Source organism: Martes martes, assembly GCF_963455335.1.
Source record: "Martes martes genome assembly, chromosome: 17".
NCBI classification, from domain to species: domain Eukaryota; kingdom Metazoa; phylum Chordata; class Mammalia; order Carnivora; family Mustelidae; genus Martes; species Martes martes.
The window spans coordinates 5,196,726-5,218,279 of NC_137905.1; the positions used below are offsets into that span (position 1 = coordinate 5,196,726).

General features: G+C 50.0%; 1 protein-coding gene across 3 annotated transcripts in view; it reads right to left on the reverse strand.

Annotated features, from left to right (window-relative positions):
• The window catches only part of CDH13 (cadherin 13), a 1,007,942-nt gene that overhangs the window by 90,994 nt on the left and 895,394 nt on the right, over positions 1-21,554 (reverse strand). For all 3 annotated transcript variants that reach the window (XM_080827654.1, XM_080827656.1, XM_080827655.1), the window contains exon 9: positions 3,125-3,307. In XM_080827654.1, coding sequence (XP_080683780.1) covers positions 3,125-3,307 — 183 coding nt within the window. The remainder of the gene's footprint in view (positions 1-3,124; positions 3,308-21,554) is intronic.

The window sequence follows — 21,554 nt, forward strand, 5'->3', positions numbered from 1 at the left end:
CCATCTGCACTGTGCCTGGCTGTAATAATTCCAGCCATGTGTTTCCCTGGGCAGGCCACCGGGAGCTGGTGCAATGTGGCTCTCTCCTCCCGGATGTTGCCCTGGCTCACGCTGGGTGAAGAGGCCCTCCCTCATCTAGGGCGTGTGTCTTTAGTGATATGATCTGTCTGATGCAGGGTCTCTAGATCAGGGAGGGGCGGGAACTGGAAACACTTCTGATAAAGTTCCAGAGATTCCACCTAATTACTATTTCATCAAGTGTCAAGTGAGGGTGTGGACAAGCGTCACGGAGTCTTTACAGGCTAGGAAAGCCAGCCCACATGGGAAGGGTAAAGAACCTGGGGTTTGCTGTCTGGAAGAGGGAGGGTTTGAAAGTGATCCAACAGTGATTTGCAAGCCTATTATGGGTTTGGGGATCAAGGCTTTCTGGATATTTCCATCTCCTCCAGGGACAGAAGAGATAATACACTTAAAATGCAGGGGAGATTATGTTCAGTGGAAAGGGTAACTCTCTGACAGTTTTGGAATAGGTTTACAAAGCAACTAAGAGCATTGCTGAGCAGAAGGTTTTAAAGAGGAAAGAGGTACTTGCTTTCCAGAACTGTTAGGATTTGGTCCTACAGGGAGGAGGGACTCCCCTGGGAACCACATAGCCCTGTAATTTCTGCTCATTCTTCGGTATGCTCACTGCTAACTGGTTAGGGCACAACAGCTCATTGCCCAGTGACCATGCCCACCCTGTGCTCCCCTACCCATCTCTTCCTGCAGAGGCCCCCAAAGCCAGATTTGTACTTCCTATCCTTCCTTGCAGCTGAGGATAGGCCTGTGTTATCTGGCCAATGATACATCATGGGAAATTATCTGAGAAACCACGGGAAAAGATATTTCCTTCCCTGATGAGAGGAGAGGGCACTTAAGAGCACTCTCTCGTGTTTGCCTGGCTGCCTTCTTGCTACCTGCCTTAGAACACAGAGGGAAGCTGTGATGCCCGGAGCTTTGGCAGCCATTTTGTGTCCATGAGGAAAAAAGCCAGAAGCATTTACAGAGCCCCCTGCTGGTTCTCTGACCCCTAGAGCTGCCAGCTAATCCTAGACTGACCTACCTTCATCTACTTAGGGAAATCACTAAATTCTCTTTATTATTTAAGCCACTATCAGCCTGGTATTCTCTTAGTTGACCTGAGGACATTCCTAATGAATGCCCCCAGGGAAGGCTGTGGATGCTGCACAATAACGACGACCTCCAGTATGACCCCCAGCAGATCCCCAGAACCTTATGGGGCAAAAGGGACTTCACAGATGTGAGTAAGCTCAGGACCCCATGGGGGGAGAGGATCCTGGATTATACACGTGGGACCCTGGAGTCATTGGGTTGTTGGCAAAGTGCAAAGCGTGGGGAACAAGGCCAGGCCTGCCTGCAGAAAGCTGTCCTGGGGCTTTGGCAAAGGTGGGTTGAGAAGCAGAGAGAACCCAAGGCTCTCAGAGCAATTCACATGGGAAGCAGCCAAAGGGAGGTGGAATCTCCATTTTAATTCTGAAGCAAAGGGAGTCCACTCACTGGTAAAACTGAGGCCCGGAGGGAGTTCAAGGTGCTGCAGGCACCTCCTCCACAGGAACTTGCAGGTGCAAACATCGTCCAGCAGTGCTCATCCACAAGGCTGTGCTCTACAAACCCCAGCACCTCCTGGGCCCATGGTGACCCGGCATGCGAGTGTGGGAAGGGAGGGGAACCTGGGTCATAACAGGCCTCCCGAGTGACACTCCTGTATGCTAACATTTCAGACTCAGCATGGCTGGCCACAGTGGCGATGCGGGGAGAACAGAACGCCCCTTCATGACTCTGGTTTTCTCCTAGTGTCTGTGTCACAAGCGCTCACACACACAGGGTGAGGAGAACTGCGTGCTTCTAGAATTTATGACGGGGCTGTGTATTTACCCAAGCTTTGTCTTCTAGGTGCAGGTGTGGAAAATTGCCCAATGGCGTTTATGGATCAGGGCTCGACTTTCACAGCTGGAAACTGCCGTGGTTTGTAGGAGTCGCGTCAGGAGCTCCTGACAACCTTGCTGTCGCCCGTGCTATTAGAGGAGACCGGGGAAGCCCCGTGGGCTCCTCTTCTCAGCCAGACCTCTGAGGTTCGCTATGAATCAAGTCCTGGAAGGAAGAGGGCTTGTGAGAAACCCAGCCCCTCCTCTTCCGGAGCAAGATGGAAGTGTCTCCAAGATCTGCCATTCTCAAGGGCTCTGGGTCCTGACCCCGGGGAAGGCTGTGGAAATTTGTATGGAAACCTGCACGGTAACGACCTCCCAGTAGGACCCCCAGCGGATCCCCCCAAAAGGGACTTCACAGATGTGAGTAAGCTCGGGACCTCATGGTGGGGAGAGGATCCTGGATTATACACGTGGGACCCTGGAGTCACAGAGGTCCTTAAAGGAAGGAGGCAGGGAAGTCAAAGGAAGAAATAGACAGGAGACGGCAACAGAGAAAAATAGAATAATGCTGCCTTTCGTCCTGGAGATATGAGAACGGGCCACAGGCCAAGGAAGGTGGGTGGCCTCCAGCGGCTGGGCAAGATAAGGACAGGGATGGTCCCTTAGAGCCTCCGAGAGGCCGGGGCTGCCAAACTTAGCTCTGTGAAGCTGATTTTGGAGCTCTGGCCTCCAGAATTTAGATAAGAGACTGGAAGTCTGCATAGCCTAAGGCCACGGAGGGTGTGGTCATTTGTGACGGCAGCCCCAGGACAGGACTCGGGCTCCAAGGGCCAGTTGCTGTTTATCTCCTGTTTTTAAGAGAATAACCAGGTCTCTGCTCAGATAGACTAAAAAGACAGGTAATGATCCACATTTTTGATCAGAGATCTTTAGAAAAACCTTTGCATGTCCTGTTTTGCATATCTTAGATAATTCATTATCAATCCTACGGAGAATCTCGTTTAAAAATTAACTTGGTTTCTTTTTAAGGTTACACAGAGGTTTGAGTTTCGTAGAACCTGTGAAACAGGTTGGTTTTGTGGCTGTGAGGGTATAAATACACCTTTAAGCCCTGAGCCTTTTTCAACCCCAGGAGGAGGAGACTAGGGCCGCCTTCTGTCTGGTTGAGGAGGAAGGAGCAGGGGAAGTGTCCTTACTTTGACAACGGACAGCATCCCCTCGTTGGTCTGAGGGTTGGTGTGGATCTCGAAGCTCTGGCCCGGATTTCCGTTGATGATGGTGTAGGCAGCCCTCCATGCGCCTGTGGTGGGGTCGTCCTTGTCCTCAACTGTCAAGTTGACAATAACCCCCACGGCTCCTTCCTCGACGGTGGCTTGAAACTGCACACAGAGCAAATGGTTACGGTCACTATTTGGTAAAACACAGCATCGACCCTTTACGGAGTCCTTCCCACAGGCCCGATAGTGGGTCCGTGACCCACATCCCCTCGTTTCACGGCGAACAGTGCAGGAGAGTTATGCCGCCGTGCCCAGCCGAGCTGGCAGACGGCCCATTCCTCCTCTTGGCCTTCCCTGTGCGGAGCTGAGGCCAGGAGACTGCCTTCTCTTCTACTGAATGTGGCCGGAAATGATGCTCGGCGGCTGGGAGCAGCTAGCCCTTCTCGGTGCCTCTTTTTCCATCTGTCTACACACAGACAACCCCAGGACCCAAGGGCAGGGTGCGGCCACAGGGGGAAGAATGTGGGTCCGGGTCCCCTCACCTATCATGAGCTGTTGTCGAAGGAGAAAAAGACTTCTACAGAATGGGAGGCTTTATACAATTTTGTGTGTCTTTGCTCTTGCGACTTCACTGACCTTAAACAATAAGGTCACCGGGGACCCGGGGCTCCTCCCTTGCAGGTGGGGGGACCGGAGCTGAACCCTGGGGTTTGACCCCACGGCCTCTGCTTGCTTGCACCATCTCCTCTATAAAGAAGAGAGCTGATTTCATCCGCCCCACCTCTTTCCCACAACAAGGAGGACTTTAAAAACCCATTTTCTAAGGAAACATATAAATCAGTTGTTTGGAGCCTTGTTGTACCTGTGTTTTTATTGTGATACATCTCTAATACTTGTTGCAAGTAGGTGTGGTGAAAATAAATCAATAAATGAAAAATCAGCTTTCCCAGAGATAATTTCGTGAGCTATCATCAGCACATTCCTTTGAGCTGGAAGGATAAAGTATTGTTTTAGAGCTCACCTCTGACACACTACAGGTGAATAGTAATCTGTTTGCAAATATTTTACAAACAAGTAATACCAATAAGCTGACAAGAAGAAGAAATATCTTGGAATTTCAATTAGTAGGAAAGGGAGTCTCGAGACAGTGAGGCGATGTCAGAAAGCCCTTGTGTTCAAAGAGAAGTAATTTGAGAAATGGGGTTTCAAAAGCGGTGGCTGATTAATTGACTTGCAAATCATTAATCATAAGCCTTAATCTTGATGCCTTGGGGGGTTGGGGCGGGGACGGGAACTAATTTGTCTACCACACCTCAGCAAACCTGGGTGGGTTGTTTCCTTTCTGTGAAAGGGATGCTGGGAAATTCTTGGAACCTGGTCGCAGGATGGGAAGCAGCTAGAGCAGGGAGGGATGGGGAGGATGCTGTCACAAGGACAGGGCTTCAGGTGACAATGAAGTTGACCTGATTCCTGTCTGAGTAGTCCTCTCTTCTAGCTTTCCCTCTTTCCCACAAAAATCAGGGAATTTCTAAGCTTAAATCTAGATGTGGTTCTCAGCCCTGTCTGCACATTGGACTCTCTTCGAGACCCCCTCTTTTTTTTTTTTTTTTTTAAATAAGTGGGCCCTATTCTAATTCAGTGGGTTTGGGGGTAAGGCCTGAGATTAAGGATTTTCTTCACCTGCCCTGGGGGGCCACAGACCCCGGAGGTAGAGGCTCCCCACCCAGCCTGACTAGCCAGCTGCCCCTTCCCCCACTTTTTTTTTTTTTTTTATTTTATAATTGGAGCCCTTGGTGAGGTTACGTGTGCCATGAGAACCCACTCTACACCATGACGCTGGTGCCTCAGTGTTGGCCAAACTCTGGAGTCACTGACTGGTTTGACTTTCATACGGTGAATATGCATTTGGTCTGTACTGATCATGGAATAAACACATCTCTTTAAAAAAAAAAAAAAAAGAGTCCAAGGTCAAGAATGGGAAGGAGGTGTCAGTGTTGAGAGAGGCTGTCTGAGCTCCGTGCTGAGGGCCTGTGGGGGATCAGTGGCTCAGCAGTAAGGAACACTGGGATCAATCCCATCTGTCGGGCCATGTGCCCATGAGGCTATCTAATCCCTCCAGATATGGATGAAGAAAGAGGCACAGAGAAGGAAGGAAAGTCCAGAGTCGTTAAGTGAACCAAAGGTCAAGTCCATGCCTCCTGGATTCCTGTAATCTCTGCTTATAACGAGTTCTATTACTCAAGACCCCCATCGCTGAGGCCCCCTTTTTACCCCTGCTGTGATCAGGTCCAGCCACTGATCACACTGGATCTCAGCTCATGACCTGTCCTCGTGTCTCGTCTGACAACTGTACCTTGGGACACCAGGGGGGTGATGGTGCGGGCACAGGGAGGGCCAGGACTGGAGGATGCTGCCATCCATCCATCTGATACAGGCGCAGGTACACCCAGGACCGAGGCGAGGGGTTGCTTTGTCAGAGTGGACAGGGGTCACATTGCAGGTGAAGACACAGAACACATCATGATTGGGGGAGGCTGGAGGCTCAGTGAGGGCTGTCTTGTCCACAGCTTTCTCTCTGGCCCCTCACATGATGGTAGGTGCAGCGAGGGGACCCAGTAAATATTTGTTGAATGAGTGAGTGGTCTTAAATACGGGGGGTGGGAACTGGCATCAAAGGCCGGGATGGAGAGGACATGTGAGGGCTGCAGCTCTATGGGAGTGGTAAGAGGGACTGGCTGGCTGATTGATGCCTGACCCTGCCACGTGCTGGATGTTCCAGAAGGGCAGGGATGGACTGATCTCCCTTGTTCTCCAGGACATTGCTAGCATAGCCACCTCATGACGTTCATGGATCTTAGGTACTTTTACCTTCATTGGCCCTTCCTGCCGGAATAGATTTTCACGGGTTTTTAAATTTTCTTTTTTTTTTTTTTCCTGATGTGAGGGAAAAAAATTAAAATTTTCTTTGACCCTGAAAGTCCTTGTTCTTCTGGGTTTAGGACCCTCAGCACTGTGCTTCTGGCACCTGATGGGTAACTCATCTCTGATCCCCAGTATGTAGCAACAGTGCTGGACACATGAAGATCTGATGGATGGATGGAGGAGTGGGTGGATGGATGTGCGGATTTGTAACGTTAATATTTAGGCCAGGTCTAAGTGGGCAAAACCTGTGCAGCTTTTCCCAGGACAGTTTTTTTTTTTTTTAAGTGTCTGTGGCACCTACCATAGGGGCTGGCATAGAAGACCCTTTTAGTGTGTGAGCAAATGATTCCAAAGGGAATAAGGTGGGATTGTTTTTGGAATTCTCACAGTGTGTATTATGGCCCGATGCATCCTTAGATGGAGTAATATGTCCACAGCTACATTTACCTACCATCCATCCACCCATCCATCATCCACCCATCCATCATCCAATCCCCACCCATCATTTTCCATCTGTTCTCCATCTACCCTCCATCCCACAACTATCCATCCATCTATCCATTTATCTGCCTTCCATCTATCATCCATCCATCCACCCATTTTCCATCCCTGCATTTATCCATCCATCCATCCATCCATCATCTATTAACTCACCCATCCATCCATCCACACATCCATCCATCCATCCATCTGTCCATCCAACCATCCATCCATCCATCCATCATCTATTAACCCACCCACCCATCCATCCATCCGTCCATCCATCCACACATCCATCCATCCATCCATCTGTCCATCCAACCATCCATCCATCCATCCATCCATCCACCCAACCATCCATCCATCCACACATCCATCCATCCATCCAACCATCCATCCATCCTCCATCATCTACCCATCCATCCATTTTCCATCCACCCATCCATTTATCTATTCATCTACCCATCATTCTCTATCCATTTACCCATCCATCCATTTGTCTTCCTTCCTTCCATCTATCCATCCATCTTCCAGACAGACAGACAGCCAACAATTATTGGGTGAGTGGCTTCTGTGTGCCAACCATGATATAGTCTAAATTCTAGGAATATGCTAGAAAACAAAATAGACATGGCACATGTATGATTACAAAACTGTGCTAAATGTTGGGAAAAAAGTAACACTGAGCCTGTTGCTTGAAAGGGGAGTGGTGAGAGGGTCTGGGTGCCCAGTCTGGGAAGAGTCATTAGGGAGGAATTCCCTGAGAACTGAAAGCAGATGAGGAGTTAATAAGGGGCCAGTGTTGGAGGGAGCACTGTACATTTGCAGAACTGAGGGAAGGTGGGTGTGGCTGGAGTGCAGGGAAGGGCTAGAGAGAACTGTTTGCCATTGGGCTCCACAGGAGGAGAGAGTCAGATCAGGCAGCACTTTGGGGGTCACAGAAAGGCATTTGGAATTTACCTTGAAAGTAAAGTGGAGTCTAGTCAAGAAACTGGGTTATGTTTAAATCTACTCTTGAGAAAATTCAGAAAAAATCTTTAAATATAGAAAACATTCAACACAATTATTATAGTCTTTGTTAAGACCATTATCTGATTCTTGCATAAACTACAAAGCCAGTTTCCTTGAGCATCCATTTAGAAACTCATTATTGCTTAATTAAATACTCATTCTATTAATTCTATTCAATGTTTTAACCCCATTATATAATTCAAGATGGAAAATTAAATAGATTAAAATGAAATAGTACCATTTTATATTTCGATAGCAATGCTCACTTTGTGATTTAAAAACAATAGACAGACATTAATTTAGCATACCAGAGCAGGAGGATTATTGATTGTAACATTAGTTCCTTTAATTGGAAAAAATAGATAAAGTCACTTTTCTGTTAAACTGTGTGGCAAATCAAATACCAGATGCAAAATGTATTTTTACATAATCAGTGTGGGTGACTGGCTTGGGACATACTGAGGCTCATTAGGTCTCTCCCTTGTATTCAGAACTGAGAATTTCATTCTGCTTTCTTTGACAACATGGGGTGAGTTTTGTGATGGACCTTTAGGAAGAGAATGCCTGGACCTTCCAGAAAGGTCATCCATCACCAGGGGGAAGAGGGGTTTCCATTTTATTTTACACCAAGAATAAATTCTCTTCCTCATTGAGCAAATGGTTGGTTTTAGGTTAAGGTTAACCTGAAATTGGAAATAATAATCAGCAGGGTAGAAAGCCACAGGTGGGGAAGAAGTGACAGTGTGTGACTTTAAGGGATTGGACATCTACATGCTTGCATATTTGACAACAGGATTCCAGGTTCATGAACTGTCAACCACGACGTTTCATAGATGGTGAACTTGAAAAGTTTGATGTAATCATTTGGGCCCTGGCTTTGGGAAATTAAACGATAAGTTCCCCAAAAGTTTTATAAACTTGAATTTCTCTTCGTGAGGTTAAAAGCATGCACGGCAGATCATCAGAAATTTAACTTGCAAACAATTTTATGAGTCTATATTTACATAAAGGATAGAGCTCATTGGAAAAATCTGATCTTTTGCTGATAGCCTAATGGGTAGAGACTGTGATTGCTAAGAATATGATATTATGTTTAAGGATCTTGGTACATTGCCTGGTATAGGGTAAGGACTCAGCATTTGTTAGTGAGGATGATGATGAGGGATTTGTTTTGTATGGTATGAAATTCTTACTAGTAACTTGGAGGGTATGGCTCAAATTCTTGTGACTCTTTCTGTACTTATGGTCTGCCTTTTAACGTATAATCCACAAAGATACCTGAAATTGGTGTGGAAAAGCTCTTCTCTTTTCAGTTATGTATATCTGACACTCACATCCTTGCTTATCCCTGATTTTCTCTAACAACAGGCCCTTTATTGCCAAGGCAAATGATGTTAACCTACAGCACCCACATTTAGAAGGGATGGCTGTATTAGGTATCTCGTTTCCTCTATCTATGATTAGGATTCACCCCAGGATATAGAAAAATGAAAGGACTCCTCTAGTAAATATCCTTTAAGGGTCTACTGCATGCCGAGGAGTTCACCAGAGCCAGGAAATATAGCAGTAAATGAAAGAGACACTATTCTCTCCCCTCGGGGGCTTGGAGCTCAGTAGACTGACACATTTCCTCCCACTCACCCCCTTTCTTTATATGTTTTGTTGACCTATGACATATCCAACCATTTTGTTTTCTACCATTTTTCCACTGTCATACATCCAAAGCTGCACCTGTAGCCAATTACAGATGCTTTTACATTTGCACATGATCGAATTTCCAGCTAATGGTCATTTCAGTAATGAAGTAAGTAATGGATTATTTGGATGGCCATATGGAGAGAACAATGAATCTTGATTCCTACCTCACACCATATACAACATGTGGAAAGTAAAACTGCAGAGGTTTTAGAAGAAAACATATGGGGACATTTTAATTCACCTTACAGTTAATGTATATGGGCACTATATATCTATGCAATATATAAAATACTTTAAGAACATAAAATAATACAAAAATATAAAATATAATTATGTATGTGAAGTTCACATAATAGAATATACATAATATTTAAATAAAAATTTTAACAAGTACATAGAGTCCTAATAAAAGTTCATTTAATATTCTAAAGAAGACTTTATGTCTAAGAAATGATTAACAACAGAGAACCACATGGGTCTCTGAAGGTGCTTGGCTGAAAACCTTCCACCAGCCCTCAAGAACTGGACCTACTGAGTCCTTCTCTAGCCATGTCCCAATAGGACATGCATAGAGAGGCCCCCAAATGACTAGAGAACCAAGACAGGAGGAGAACAAAAGGGAGCCCACCAGACCATAATGGCCCCAGACATTGCTATATTGGACTCTTTTCTCCACTTGGTTAAAATTCTGTCACCTCTAAATACCCCTTTCTCTTTGAAGATGAGCAGCGGTGCCAGAACTTTGGTTTTCAACACTCACGGAAGACAATTCACACAGTGAGAAGTAAATCCGACGCTAGAGCCCCGGGTCCCAGCAACTATGATCAGAGACTTACTTCCCTGTCCTCTCAAGCAGAGACAGCTCAGGGCACGCGCCTCCTAACCGTGAGCTTCTGGAGAATGAGGCTTTTGTCTCTGATTTCCCAAAATGCCAGATCTTTCATAAGGTGAGAGCACTATATGGACGTTAAATTTCATTTTTGTTTTGTTTTATTTTTGAGAGAGAGTGAGCACACATGAGCATATGGATGCGTGAGCGGAGGGTGGGGGGTGCAGAGGGAGAGGAAGAGAGAAAGAATCTTAGGCAGGCTTCACGCTCAGCGTGGAGCATGACGTGGGTCTTGATCCTAGGAGCCGTGAGATCATGACCTGAGCCGAAACCAAGAGTTGGACGCTTAACCTACTGAGCCACCCAGGTGCCCCATTTGGGGACCATTTTTATCTATGAAATAAATACCTAAAAGGAGATGATGTCCGTGTACATGTGTCTGAGAATAGCGGCCATGTCTTCTCTCTTCTCACGGGGAAAAAGACAAGTGAACGAACTGTAGTTCAGATGGCAGAGACAATAGAATTCTACGTGCTGGAGGTCAGTGCTCCTTTTCGGAGGATCCTAAAAGATGATCCCAGCCCCTGCTGAGAAGACTGTTCTAGGAGGCCGTTTGTGTCATGGGATCCCAGCTTCCTCGGCCAGAGCTGAATGGACCCAGGAGTGTCCCTGACTCACAGGTGACCAATCCATTGTTTGCCACAGGAACAATCCAGGTGGTTCTCGCGAGTGGGAACTCAGAGAAATAGAGGTTATAATCAGAGATCCTAAGTTTCTGAGTAGCTGAGCATGGGGTGACTTTTTTAATTTTTTGTCTCTCGGACACCGATGACTAGATGCAGAGAGAGGCAAAAGAATGGACACAATGAGAGAAAAACGGAGAGATCCCAGGGCACTCAAAAGACAAAAGACAGATGGGGAATCATCCTTGGTCTCCCACTGGTTTTCCAGCCCCGCCCCCATGCCCACGAGGTTCCCTACACCCCTTGTCTGCTGGATGCTTCTGGGCCTGTCAACAATGGCCTCATCTTCACCAGCCACTTTGAGTGGGTTTCTGCTCCTGACGCAGCCCTGAGGAAGCTGGCTCTGGCGGCTGTCCGCCATTCTCAGCAAGTAAATGTGGCCTTTTTGATGAAGATTTGGGTCCCACCGATGTCTCCTCAAGGATCTTTTTTCCCCTTTGCTATGGAGAATTTCAAACATTTATAAAAGCAGCCAGAAGAAAGAGCCTCATGTGCCCACCATCAGGCTTCAGAGATTTTCAGCCCGTGCCCCCCCTGTGCTTCAGCTACACACCCACGTCTCCCCATTCCCGTATCATCTGGCACAAATCCCAGACGTATCATTGTATCTGTAAATATGTCACTGCGTGGCTCTAAAAGATAAAGGCTCTTTTTAAGAAAACATAATCAAAGTCCTTTCTTGATCCAACTAACATTAATTTCTTCTGATAATTACTGTTTTTCTTTTGTGCCAGATACTTTGATAAAAGCATTTGCATGTTCTCTCTGTTACAGAGAGAGAGAGTACCTACTGGCTCTGGGAAAGGACAGCTATAAAGGGGCCTATTAGACACCCCCCCCTGTGTTGTCAGCATTTTCTCAGTTCAACGTTCAGGCCGGTGAAGAAGTGCAAATGGTTCAACAATGATAAGGGACCAACAGCCCAACGACTGAGCCAAGAGCAGTCTCCAAGATTCCCTGGCATCCCAGGCAATGTGGCTGTCGATCTGGGGGCGGGGGCAAGGCAAAGATCCCCCAGGTTGGTGTGACCCACCCCCCAGAGAAGCCCCGGGCTGGAAGGAGAGCTCCGTGCCTGGGACGCTACCATCTATGGGTGCCCTTCTACCAGTAGGAGGGACCGAGCGTCCCCTGCTTTCTGGTTGTACAGGGGCAGGGCGATGGGCCAGCGGGCAAGGGAGGGAGACGATATTCCCTGCGACCTCCGGCAGGGGTCGTTCCCCTTTCCCGCCCCGTGCACACGTTGCTGTGTCGGCGCTTTCCCCATAAGGAGCTGCCTCGTATTGCAGCAGATTGGAGGGGCTGAGCCAATGACTTTTCTTTTTTTTTTTTAAAGATTTTATTTATTTATTTGACAGACAGAGATCACAAGTAGGCAGAGAGCAGGCAGAGAGAGAGGGGGATGCAGGCTCCCCACGGAGCAGAGAGCCCGATGCAGGGGCTCCATCCCAGGACCCCAAGAGATCATGACCTGAGCTGAAGGCAGAGGCTTTAACCCCCTGAGCCACCCAGGCGCCCCATGAGTCAATGACTTTCAAGGACGATGCCCAGCCAGGCCTGCTCTCTGGGGGCCCGGCAAGGCACTTGCTAATCCCCATTTCTTCCCCTCCGTGATCTTGCCTTCGGAGGCCCCTCCAATCTGCCAAACACACACATCCCCGCGTGCGAGTGAAGCAGTGAGTTTTCAGGAAGAAGATGCTCGGATAACAAAATGTGCCTTTTCCTCCATGGAACAAAATGATGGAGACACAAAGCCACTGAAGACCGACCGGAAACTAATGCAGTTGAGGGGTGGTTGTCAAACTGTGCTCCTGGGAACCAAGGACATTTGAGGCATGGTACGGGAGTCCTTCCAATGGATCAGGTCCCCCCAACCCCCGAAACAGTAAGACTTAAACAACCTGCATCATGTTTAGTCTATTTGGAGTTAGAGTTCCTGCTCAAGATTTTGCCTGAAAAAAAAAAAAAAATGTTTTGCTGTAAAAAGAAGTTTGCACATCACTGCCTTTGGGAATTCGCATAATAAATATTACATCAGATAAAGAGAGAAAATTAAAATCAAGGAGCCAAGAGGCCCACATCCTTCCTTTTCTGGATACCAGGTGTGGATGCATTACTCCGTCCGGCAGGAGCATCTCTCCCTCACTAGCATTTCTCTCTTTAAAAAAATGAAAGAGAAAGCAAAACGCATTCGTACATCTGACGAGATAATTGGAAAGTTTAATTTTGAGAAGCAAAGAGATTTTCTGTGGAGCTATGCATCCAGCCACAAACACTGGAATCTGGATGAAGAATGACTTCTTTTTTAGGAGCAGCAGCACGGTGGGCTCCAAAGGCTTTGGAATTGGGTTAGTCCAATTCTGCAAATTTGTAAGCATGGGGACTTCGGTGAAGTGGGGGCACTTTCGGGCCTACCTCGAATTTGTGGGTTAATCTTATAATGTCCCTGGGTCCCTGTCGGACTCTCTGAGAGGTAGGGCATTGGACTAGAGCGCTAGGTTCTTAACACTCATTACATATCAGAATTGCTTACAAACCCTTAGAAATGGTGGATGACCCGGGGCCCGCATTCACAGGATTTCCTTGGGTGAAGCCCAGGCATTGATATGTCTCCAAGGTCCCCCACATGATTTCACTGAGCACAGCTGCTTGAGATGACTCTCAGGTCCTCTCCTGGTATTGTGATCAGGGGTTAAGAAGAGCTTCATGATCCCCTCCAGCTCACGCTGGGTCCTAACAGATAAAGACCCCATCGTGGGAGCAAGAGGACGCCCCTGGTGGAGAACCTTGAGAACTCTTCCTTCTACACTTGGCTCTAACGCGGTCCTCGGAGGTGCTAAGGGGAGCAGTGGAATACATAGATTTGCCAATGAGATCACAGGGTTAGTGCCTGAAGGTCATGGTTTTCAGCGTCTCAAACAGGAATCTGGTGCCCATTCGTAGTTAGCCCATTCCCCTCCATCTGGCCCCTAACAGCTACGAATCTGCTATCGCCACGGATTTGCCGTTACATTTCGTGCAAATGGAATCACGTGACAGGCGGCCTTGTGGGTCTGGCTTCTTGCACTGAGCTGAGTGCTTTCAAGGCTTTCAAGGCTCGTCCATGTCACAGCAGACATCAGGACTCCGTTGCTTTTCATGGGTGAGTACTATCCCACTGTATGGACAGACCACAGTTCGTAGACCCCTTCGCCCCCTGATCAACACGTGGGTTATTCTTCCTTTCTGGCCGTGATGACTAATGCCACCGTGAATGTTTATGTACAAGGTCTGGCGTGGACTTGGGTTTTCCTTCTCCCGGGTAGACAGCTAGATGTGGAGGAGCTGGGACGTGTGCTGACTCCGTGTTGGCAGGGGTGTGGACTGAAGTCACTTGTCAACATGCATGTAGATCTTATGCTCCCCCTTTCAAACACACGGGGCTGTGTCCCGCCGGCTGGCTTCCAGAACCTAGTGCCGCCTGGTCCCTTGGGTGGGGAGAGGCTATACCTGAGAATAAGGCCTCCCCTGTTGAATGGCATGAGGTTTGGGGAAGGAGAAGTATCAATGTGGGCCCTGTCTCTTTCAAATCCTTTGGCCAACCCACTCGAAGCAACCTCCTCTTTCCCACTTTGCATGGGGTACTTCTCAGGGTAACAGAGACATGACACAGCCCCCTGGAGCTCGTGGAGAGCAAGCCTTCCTCCCGACAAGCCACCTGCGGCCGGTTCTAACCAGACAATGTATGTCTTTAATCTCCCGAGCTGTGGCAAAATCGACACACTTGGTTAGGCTCCTGATGCTAACACCCCAGCACAAATAAGGACAAGAGAAACCTTCTGCTTTCATTACAAGGGATTTGTACAAATTCATACGTGGAATTTACTTACAGCTTCTAATTTATATTTAAATCCCAAATGTCTTAGTCAGAAGCAACGGCTCTCTATCCACCGTCTGTGTCTGGACCATTGATTCGTGCTTCAAATAGACCCCAGGGGCCCAGCTGTAATTCCCATCGGCATATCCACAAATTTCTTCCCAGAGGTGGCGTATGGAGTTTCGGAGAACATCGCGGTCCCACAGGGAGAAGAGATAGATGGGAATCATTCCCTTGGGAATCAGCCCCGATGAGAGATGCAGGATGAGGAAAGTGATTCCCTGTCCTATCCCTGCTCTGATACGGGATAGAGGGACAACGGAAGTCTGTGTGGGGACAAGGGTGCCCGATGGCCTTCCCTCACACTGACAGAGACAAATGAGCAAAGTGTCTCACGTTTAACGCCACAGAGCGCTCTATCATCTGTTGGCTGTGTGACTTTGGTCAAGAAACAACCTCTCTGTGTTTTGATTTTCTCATCCACAAAATGAAAATAATAAGGGTATGTAATCTCATTGGGTTGTAACGATGATAAAGTGAGAATATTTATAAAGGTTTAGAGGCACGCCTGACACACAGCAGCATGTGGCCCCTGTTACAATGAACACAGATGAAATAGGCAAAGAAATGAAGTTTGTTACCCTGCACATGGCCGTAAGGAATGTGAGCAAAGAAAATAACTTGGCTCTTTGGGGAGATTTTTGGTTACAGTAGCCTAACCTTGCTCAATTGTATTTCAATATAAAGTTCCCTTTCACATAAACTACTTAGAGTTGGTGCCACTTAAAATCAGAAGTGTCTTTTTTCCTGATTGTATTTTCTTTCTTTCTCTCTTTTTTTAAAAGATTTTATTTGTTTGACGGAGAGAGGGAGAGCGAGAGAGAGAGCACACAAGCAGGGGGAGACGCAGGCAGAGGGAGAGGGAGAAGCAGGTTCCTCGCTGAGCAGGGAGCCCGATATGGGACTCAATCCCAGGACCCCGGGATCATGACCTGAGCTGAAGGCAGATGCTTAACTGACTGAGCCACCCAGGTGCCCCCGATCATATTTTCAATCTAACTTATGGTTTCTCAACTGCAACACTATTGACATTTTGGGTTGGATAATGATTTGTTTGGGGGGGGCACTCAGCAGCCCCTGGGCCTCTGCCCACTGGATGCCAGGAGCACCCACACTGCAACCATCAAAATCCAGATGCTGCCAGATGTCCCGTGGGGCGTGTGCACGCGCGTGTGAACTCCACCCTGGCTGAGAATCACTCATCCAGCTCAACCAGGCCAGAGGTCCCCTAGGACCATCCGCCTCTAAATGGCAGCCCACCAGTCCCCCCAAGACAAGATTTGTCATCACGCTGGCCCCCGATTGAAGTCTCAGAGGAAAACACTGAAATAGCATGATAACATTTTCTGGAGTAACTGAATCAGACATTGCCAGGAACACATTCAAGGGTAAAACCGGAGACTATAATTATTATGAAAATTATTGATGTAGTTTTCATTGCTCTACAATTTTTGAATTAGCGACGGATAATCCCTTTTATAAAAGAAGAAAGGTAGTTTTTCTTGCTTTCTATTCTTCCTGACATTCGCCCGCCTCTCGCTTTTCAATCAACATGCTCCACGCCCGTGTGTGGCCAGGGGACTCCGGCACCACACACAGACTCCCGGTGGTAGCCGGGCCACAAGGAAGGATGGGTGGGCCTGCCACGGGGCTGTCCTGTCCCCCCGAGAGGCATTCTCAGGGGGGCCCCAGAAAATGAGGGCCATTTTCCACTTGGTCCAGTTGAAGCTATGCTGAGACTCAAGCTTACGCAGCAACGAGGGATTATGGCCTGTGGCCCAGGGCTTCTCCCCGCTCCTGAAACCCTCTCGACTGGAAGTGTGGGCCTTGGGCCAGGTGCTTGGGCATCACCCGGGAGCTGGTTAAAAATGCAGAGTCGGGGCCGCTCCCTAGACCTCCGGAATCAGAACCCAGGTGACAGGGAGTTGAGTCAGGCTGGCTGGCTCCCAGAACCTATTGCCGCCTGGTCCAGCTGAGAAGCTGCTCCCAAGCCCTTCGGCCTACAGCTGTCCTCGCTGGTGATGGGGAAGCCAGAGAGACCAGGGACCCGGTGGCCATGAACTCAGTAGTCCCCCCTCAGCATCCTCTCTTGGTGCCCTCCGTACTCCGGCTGGAGGGCTCGGCTCCCTCCGGAGTGGGGGGCACCCCCAGCTCCTCCTCAGGCTTGTTCCGCCTCCCTTACCCTCCTCTCAAGTCTGTAAACACGTTGGAGACCCTTCAATGGAACCAAGCTGCACAACAAAGAAGGAGCAGCCTCAACTCTGCCCCCTACCGCCCCCCACGAGGGGCCTGCATTTCCTCCCCTCCCCCTCCACTGCGCGGGTGCAGACTGAGCACTATATCCACATATGCTGGGAGGGCTGCGGACCGTGGAAATAAGCACTGGTCGTGTATTTGCAATCAAGGAACAATGTAACTGGTCAATGCTGAGATGTAATGGATGGAGAAAACATCCTGTTTAAGAATGCTTACCGGGTCTGTTGAACAGGGGCTGGGACCCTCACCCCTGCCCCCTGCCCCCTGTGGACAAAACAGGCCCCTCCAGGTGTGGCTCCAGCTACCCGGGCTGCCGCACCTGAGGGGCGCAGGGAGTGGTGAGGAGGGGAAGGGGGCTGGGATTTGAATGTGGAAAACGGGAAGTCTCAGAGAGTTCAGGGATTTTGAGTAAAGGTGACATTTGCAGCTTGACTTTTCTCTGCCAAGTGACAGGGTGGGACAGTGGAAATTGCCAGGTGGCGCGGAGAGAGCCCGGGAGGGAGAGAAAGAAGCTAAGGGGGAGAGAGGGGAGGTAGAGAGACACACACAGAATGGAGGAGGAGAGGGAAGAGGGAGGGAGGGGGAGGAGGAGGGAGGGGGAGGAGGAGGGAGGGGGAGAGGCTGGGGGGGCCCCCCCGGAAGACACAGGCTCACAGCAGAAGCAAAAGTGCTAGAGAGACAGAACCAACCGGGGAGGTAAAGAGGAACAGGGAGGAGAGGTAAAGACAGAAAGTGCAGAGGCAGAAGTGGGCAGAGGGGGAGGGAGAGCGGAAGATGGGGGAGGGGTGGTTTAAAGTCTCCCTGTCGCTTTTTTTAAAATAAGAAAATTTGGGCAAATTCAGAGCTGTGTTCCTGCGTTTTCTCAGCATTCCCAGGGGCCTTCGTTGGTAGTCCAGGAGAACAAAAATTTCCATATCAATAGAAACCCTGCGGTTCTGGCCTACAGCCTGATCACTTCCAGCAACAACAACGGGGGCACCCGGAGAGCCAGGATCACATGGAGAACCAGGATGGGTGGCGAAGCCCAGGACCGAGGGTGACCGTGACAGCGGTCACCCCCCAGGAAAGACACTGGCACGTCCTGGGCCCTGGCGTTGCCCCTAGTAACTACCATGAAGTCGAATCTTTTTGCAACAGTTTCTAAAATCAGCGCGTTAGGCAAATTTGGACCCCGACCCCCAGGCCCCCCAAAAAGCGACCCTTAGAAGTCTCCCTGAGTCCCCAGGGCTCTCACGGCCCTGGGAGTGCGGTTTGCGGAAAATCCACGAGTGAGTCCGAGAGCATCCAGCCAGGCTGGCGGGAGCTAAATGTCTAGGGGACGGCATCCGTGTCTTCCTTCCAAGGTCCTTCCCAGGTGGGGGCTTCCAGGGTCCCCGTCACCCATTGATTTGTTGCCGTTACCCGGTTCTGAACCCAAACTACTCCTTGAGGGAATATCAGTCGTGAATCGGGGAGTCAACCAAGATTTGTGGTGGGGAGCCTCACCGCCCACCTTATATGAACTTCGTGTCCGTGATGCGTCTCAGACAGTGGCCCGCCCTTGGCTGGGGAACAGGGACCCTGGCAGAAATGGGGGTGGCTCCCTTTCTGGGCCCCCAAATCTCTTCCTTTTTGGCTCTAGCGCCCCTCTCAGACACGCAGCAGAAACAACAGCTTGCCAATGCGCACCACTGCGGGGCGCGCTTTTCTTCATATATCACAGGCGAGGGGGACAAGACGGGCCATTCTGGGGGCCCACCTTCCAGAGATCCCTGAACATGGAAAAACCCACGACTGCCATTCCTCTGTCGAGAATGGCAACTTCCGAATGGAACACGGTCCCTTGACCGTTCAGCTTCGGGGAGGCTCAGAAGGGACTTGGCGTGACATGCGCAGGCACACGCAGGCACGCGCAGGCACACGTGCACGGGCACACGCACCGTTGCAGGGAGGGAGCGTTGCCAAAGTGGGTCAAGTCGAGAGTCGTTGCTATGGTAGCACAGCGGAAGAGGAGAAGCCTTCCCTGGCTAATCACAGAAGTGAGCGAGCAACCTTCTACAGTCTGCACTTGGCGTGCGGGGGGGGGGGGGGGGGAAGGTTAATGTCATTTCCGCCCCAAGGAAGACAGGAGGCCCGAAGTCACGCAGTGATGTGCAGCCCTCCGTGCCCTCCTGGGAACATAAGAACAGGAAAGGACGGAGGCCAGCGAGTTGTTTAGCTCACGAGCTGGTGACCATGTCAGGGGGGTGCTGCCTTCCTCTGACGTAACACGCATGTGGATAAGAGGCCACCGGGGACGTGGCAGGGGTGGGGTGTTGCACGGCTCTAGAATTGGGGAACAGGCTGCAGGAGGGGGACTGGGCTGAACGAGGCAAACTCAAATGGGGGCAAGTCTATCAGCTTTTGCAAGAAATCCATGCCCCGCTGACGAACAGCGGGAAAATGATGCTGAGCAGAGCGTAACAACAAAAGCTACCGTGTGTCCGCTGTCTTGAGTTGTGGGCTGACTGCTCACCCCGTGAGGTGGGTTCCACTCTGAGCCTTAAATACCCGTTACTGGGCCGGGAAGTGCAGAGACAGGATTCGCACCCGGTGTTGTCCGAGCCTGGAGTCTCTGTGCTACTCCTTCTTGGCGGCTTTCGCAGAAGTTCCCACAACCCCAAGAGACTGCTGCGAGTGGGTCAGACCGTCAGCCTCACTGTCCCCGTCTGCACAGTGCCAGGCCTCCTCTCGGGGGCAAGCGAGACAGCCATGGGCATGCCCCCGGGTGGTGTGACTGGGGTGTAAAGACAGGAAGGGTTTCGAAGGAATGCCCCAAGATTTTCAACTCAATTTTCCCCCTCCCTTTTTCTTGCATGGGATGAGGGGAGGGTCCTTTTGACTCCTTCGTTACTCTCATTGTCCAGGCACACCAAGGCTGTGCTGAGTTTATAGGAAATGAGGCCATCTCCTTCTGTTTTTGTCCCCCCTTCCCGGACCCCACATGCCCCCACTGTGTCACCACCAACAGGCCACCTGCACGGATGAGCGAGTTCTATGCGGCCGCTGCTTCTGGTGGTCCAGGACTGCAAGTGGGGGTGACTGTCCATCACCCACGGGGACCTCCCCACAGAGCTTTGCTCAGAAAGCCACACCTGGGTTAGGGGACTTCGATATAGGGTAGCTCAGGGATGGCTAGAGGACTGGGGAGAGGGCTAGGGGCAGGTGGGGCACGAAAGGAAGTCAGGGATGCAGTTTGGTTCAAGGGTGGGTCTCTTACAGGTGGGGGTCCAGACAGAAGAGCCCAGAACACCCAGCTCCCTCCACACGGGATTAGCCCCTGGATCCCAGCTGACCAGTGAGCTATGAGGCATCCCTCACCTGCTTCCGCTGGTGCCTTCCACACCTTGACTTTCCTCGGCTCCTCTTAGATGCTCTGCCGCAGGTTCAGGTCCAAGCCCACAGAGCATGGGGCGTATGCGTCCCCATCTGCCCAGTGTGGCCCTGGGATCCCACTTCTCTGGGGCTCCATTGCGTAGGCGAGCCCTTCCACGGGTCCACCATTCTACCTCTGCTCTGTGCCCCAGTGCCGGGAGCCTCCAGGACCATGACCCTCGTCCTCTGTGTGCCAGCGGGAGCCCATTCACAGCGGGGTGGGCCTTCCTCCGAGATCAGGGAGAAGTGACTCGAGTGCAGAAACCAGCGAGGCTCACGGGGTGCGAAGGGGGAGGTAATTTGAAGGGACTTTGACCATATTCAAAAAAGGGTTATACGCTGCAATTTAAAATGCTCATATGAGGAAAAAAACCCAAACCAAACCAAAACAAAACAAAAAGCTCACAGCTTTTGGACCAAGCATTTCACTTGTGAGGGTTTATCATATAAAAACCTTCATGTATGTGCACAACGATACACATTCAGGCATTTTAATTGCTGTGATGTTCATAAAACGGAAAACCAGGGACCACCAAAATGTCCATCAATAGGGGATCGGTCAGACTGTGGGCTGGGCCGCCTGTGGAACAGAACAGGATACAGCGTCATCAGAACGAATGAGGTGAGCTAACTCTTCCGCAATATCGATCAGAAGGAAGTCTGTTGCGTTGGAGGATGCCGGCAACCTTGGGGTTACTTAGGAGAAATAGGACGTGCTAAGTTAGTGAAATTGGGAGAACACGGGCCACTCCAGGGGCACATCTGAAGGCAGAGCGGAGATAGATTATGGTTAGTTCCTGGACGGTAGAAGCCAAGGGCATGGCTGGAGCTCACGGGACTGCCGTGTGGGTGGGTGGGTGGGGCCTGCCAGCGTCTTCCGCTCCCTGTGGCCCTGGTTAAAGTCCCCCCGACAGGTGAAAGGTGTGAAAATGACAGGCCATACGGAGGTTTGGCAACCAGTCCCCAGGGGAAGGGTGACATCTTTCTGCGGGACTCCCACTTAGCAGAGTGGCTAGGGAGACTTGGGGGGTGTGAATGAGCGGCCGTGCTGTGGCCTAAGGATGAGGCCAAGTGGGGATCAGCTTGAATCAAGGCTGTGAGAACTCTGGGATGCTGGCGACACGCTCCAAGTCGCCCCTCGTGTGAGCAAACCAAGAAGCTGAG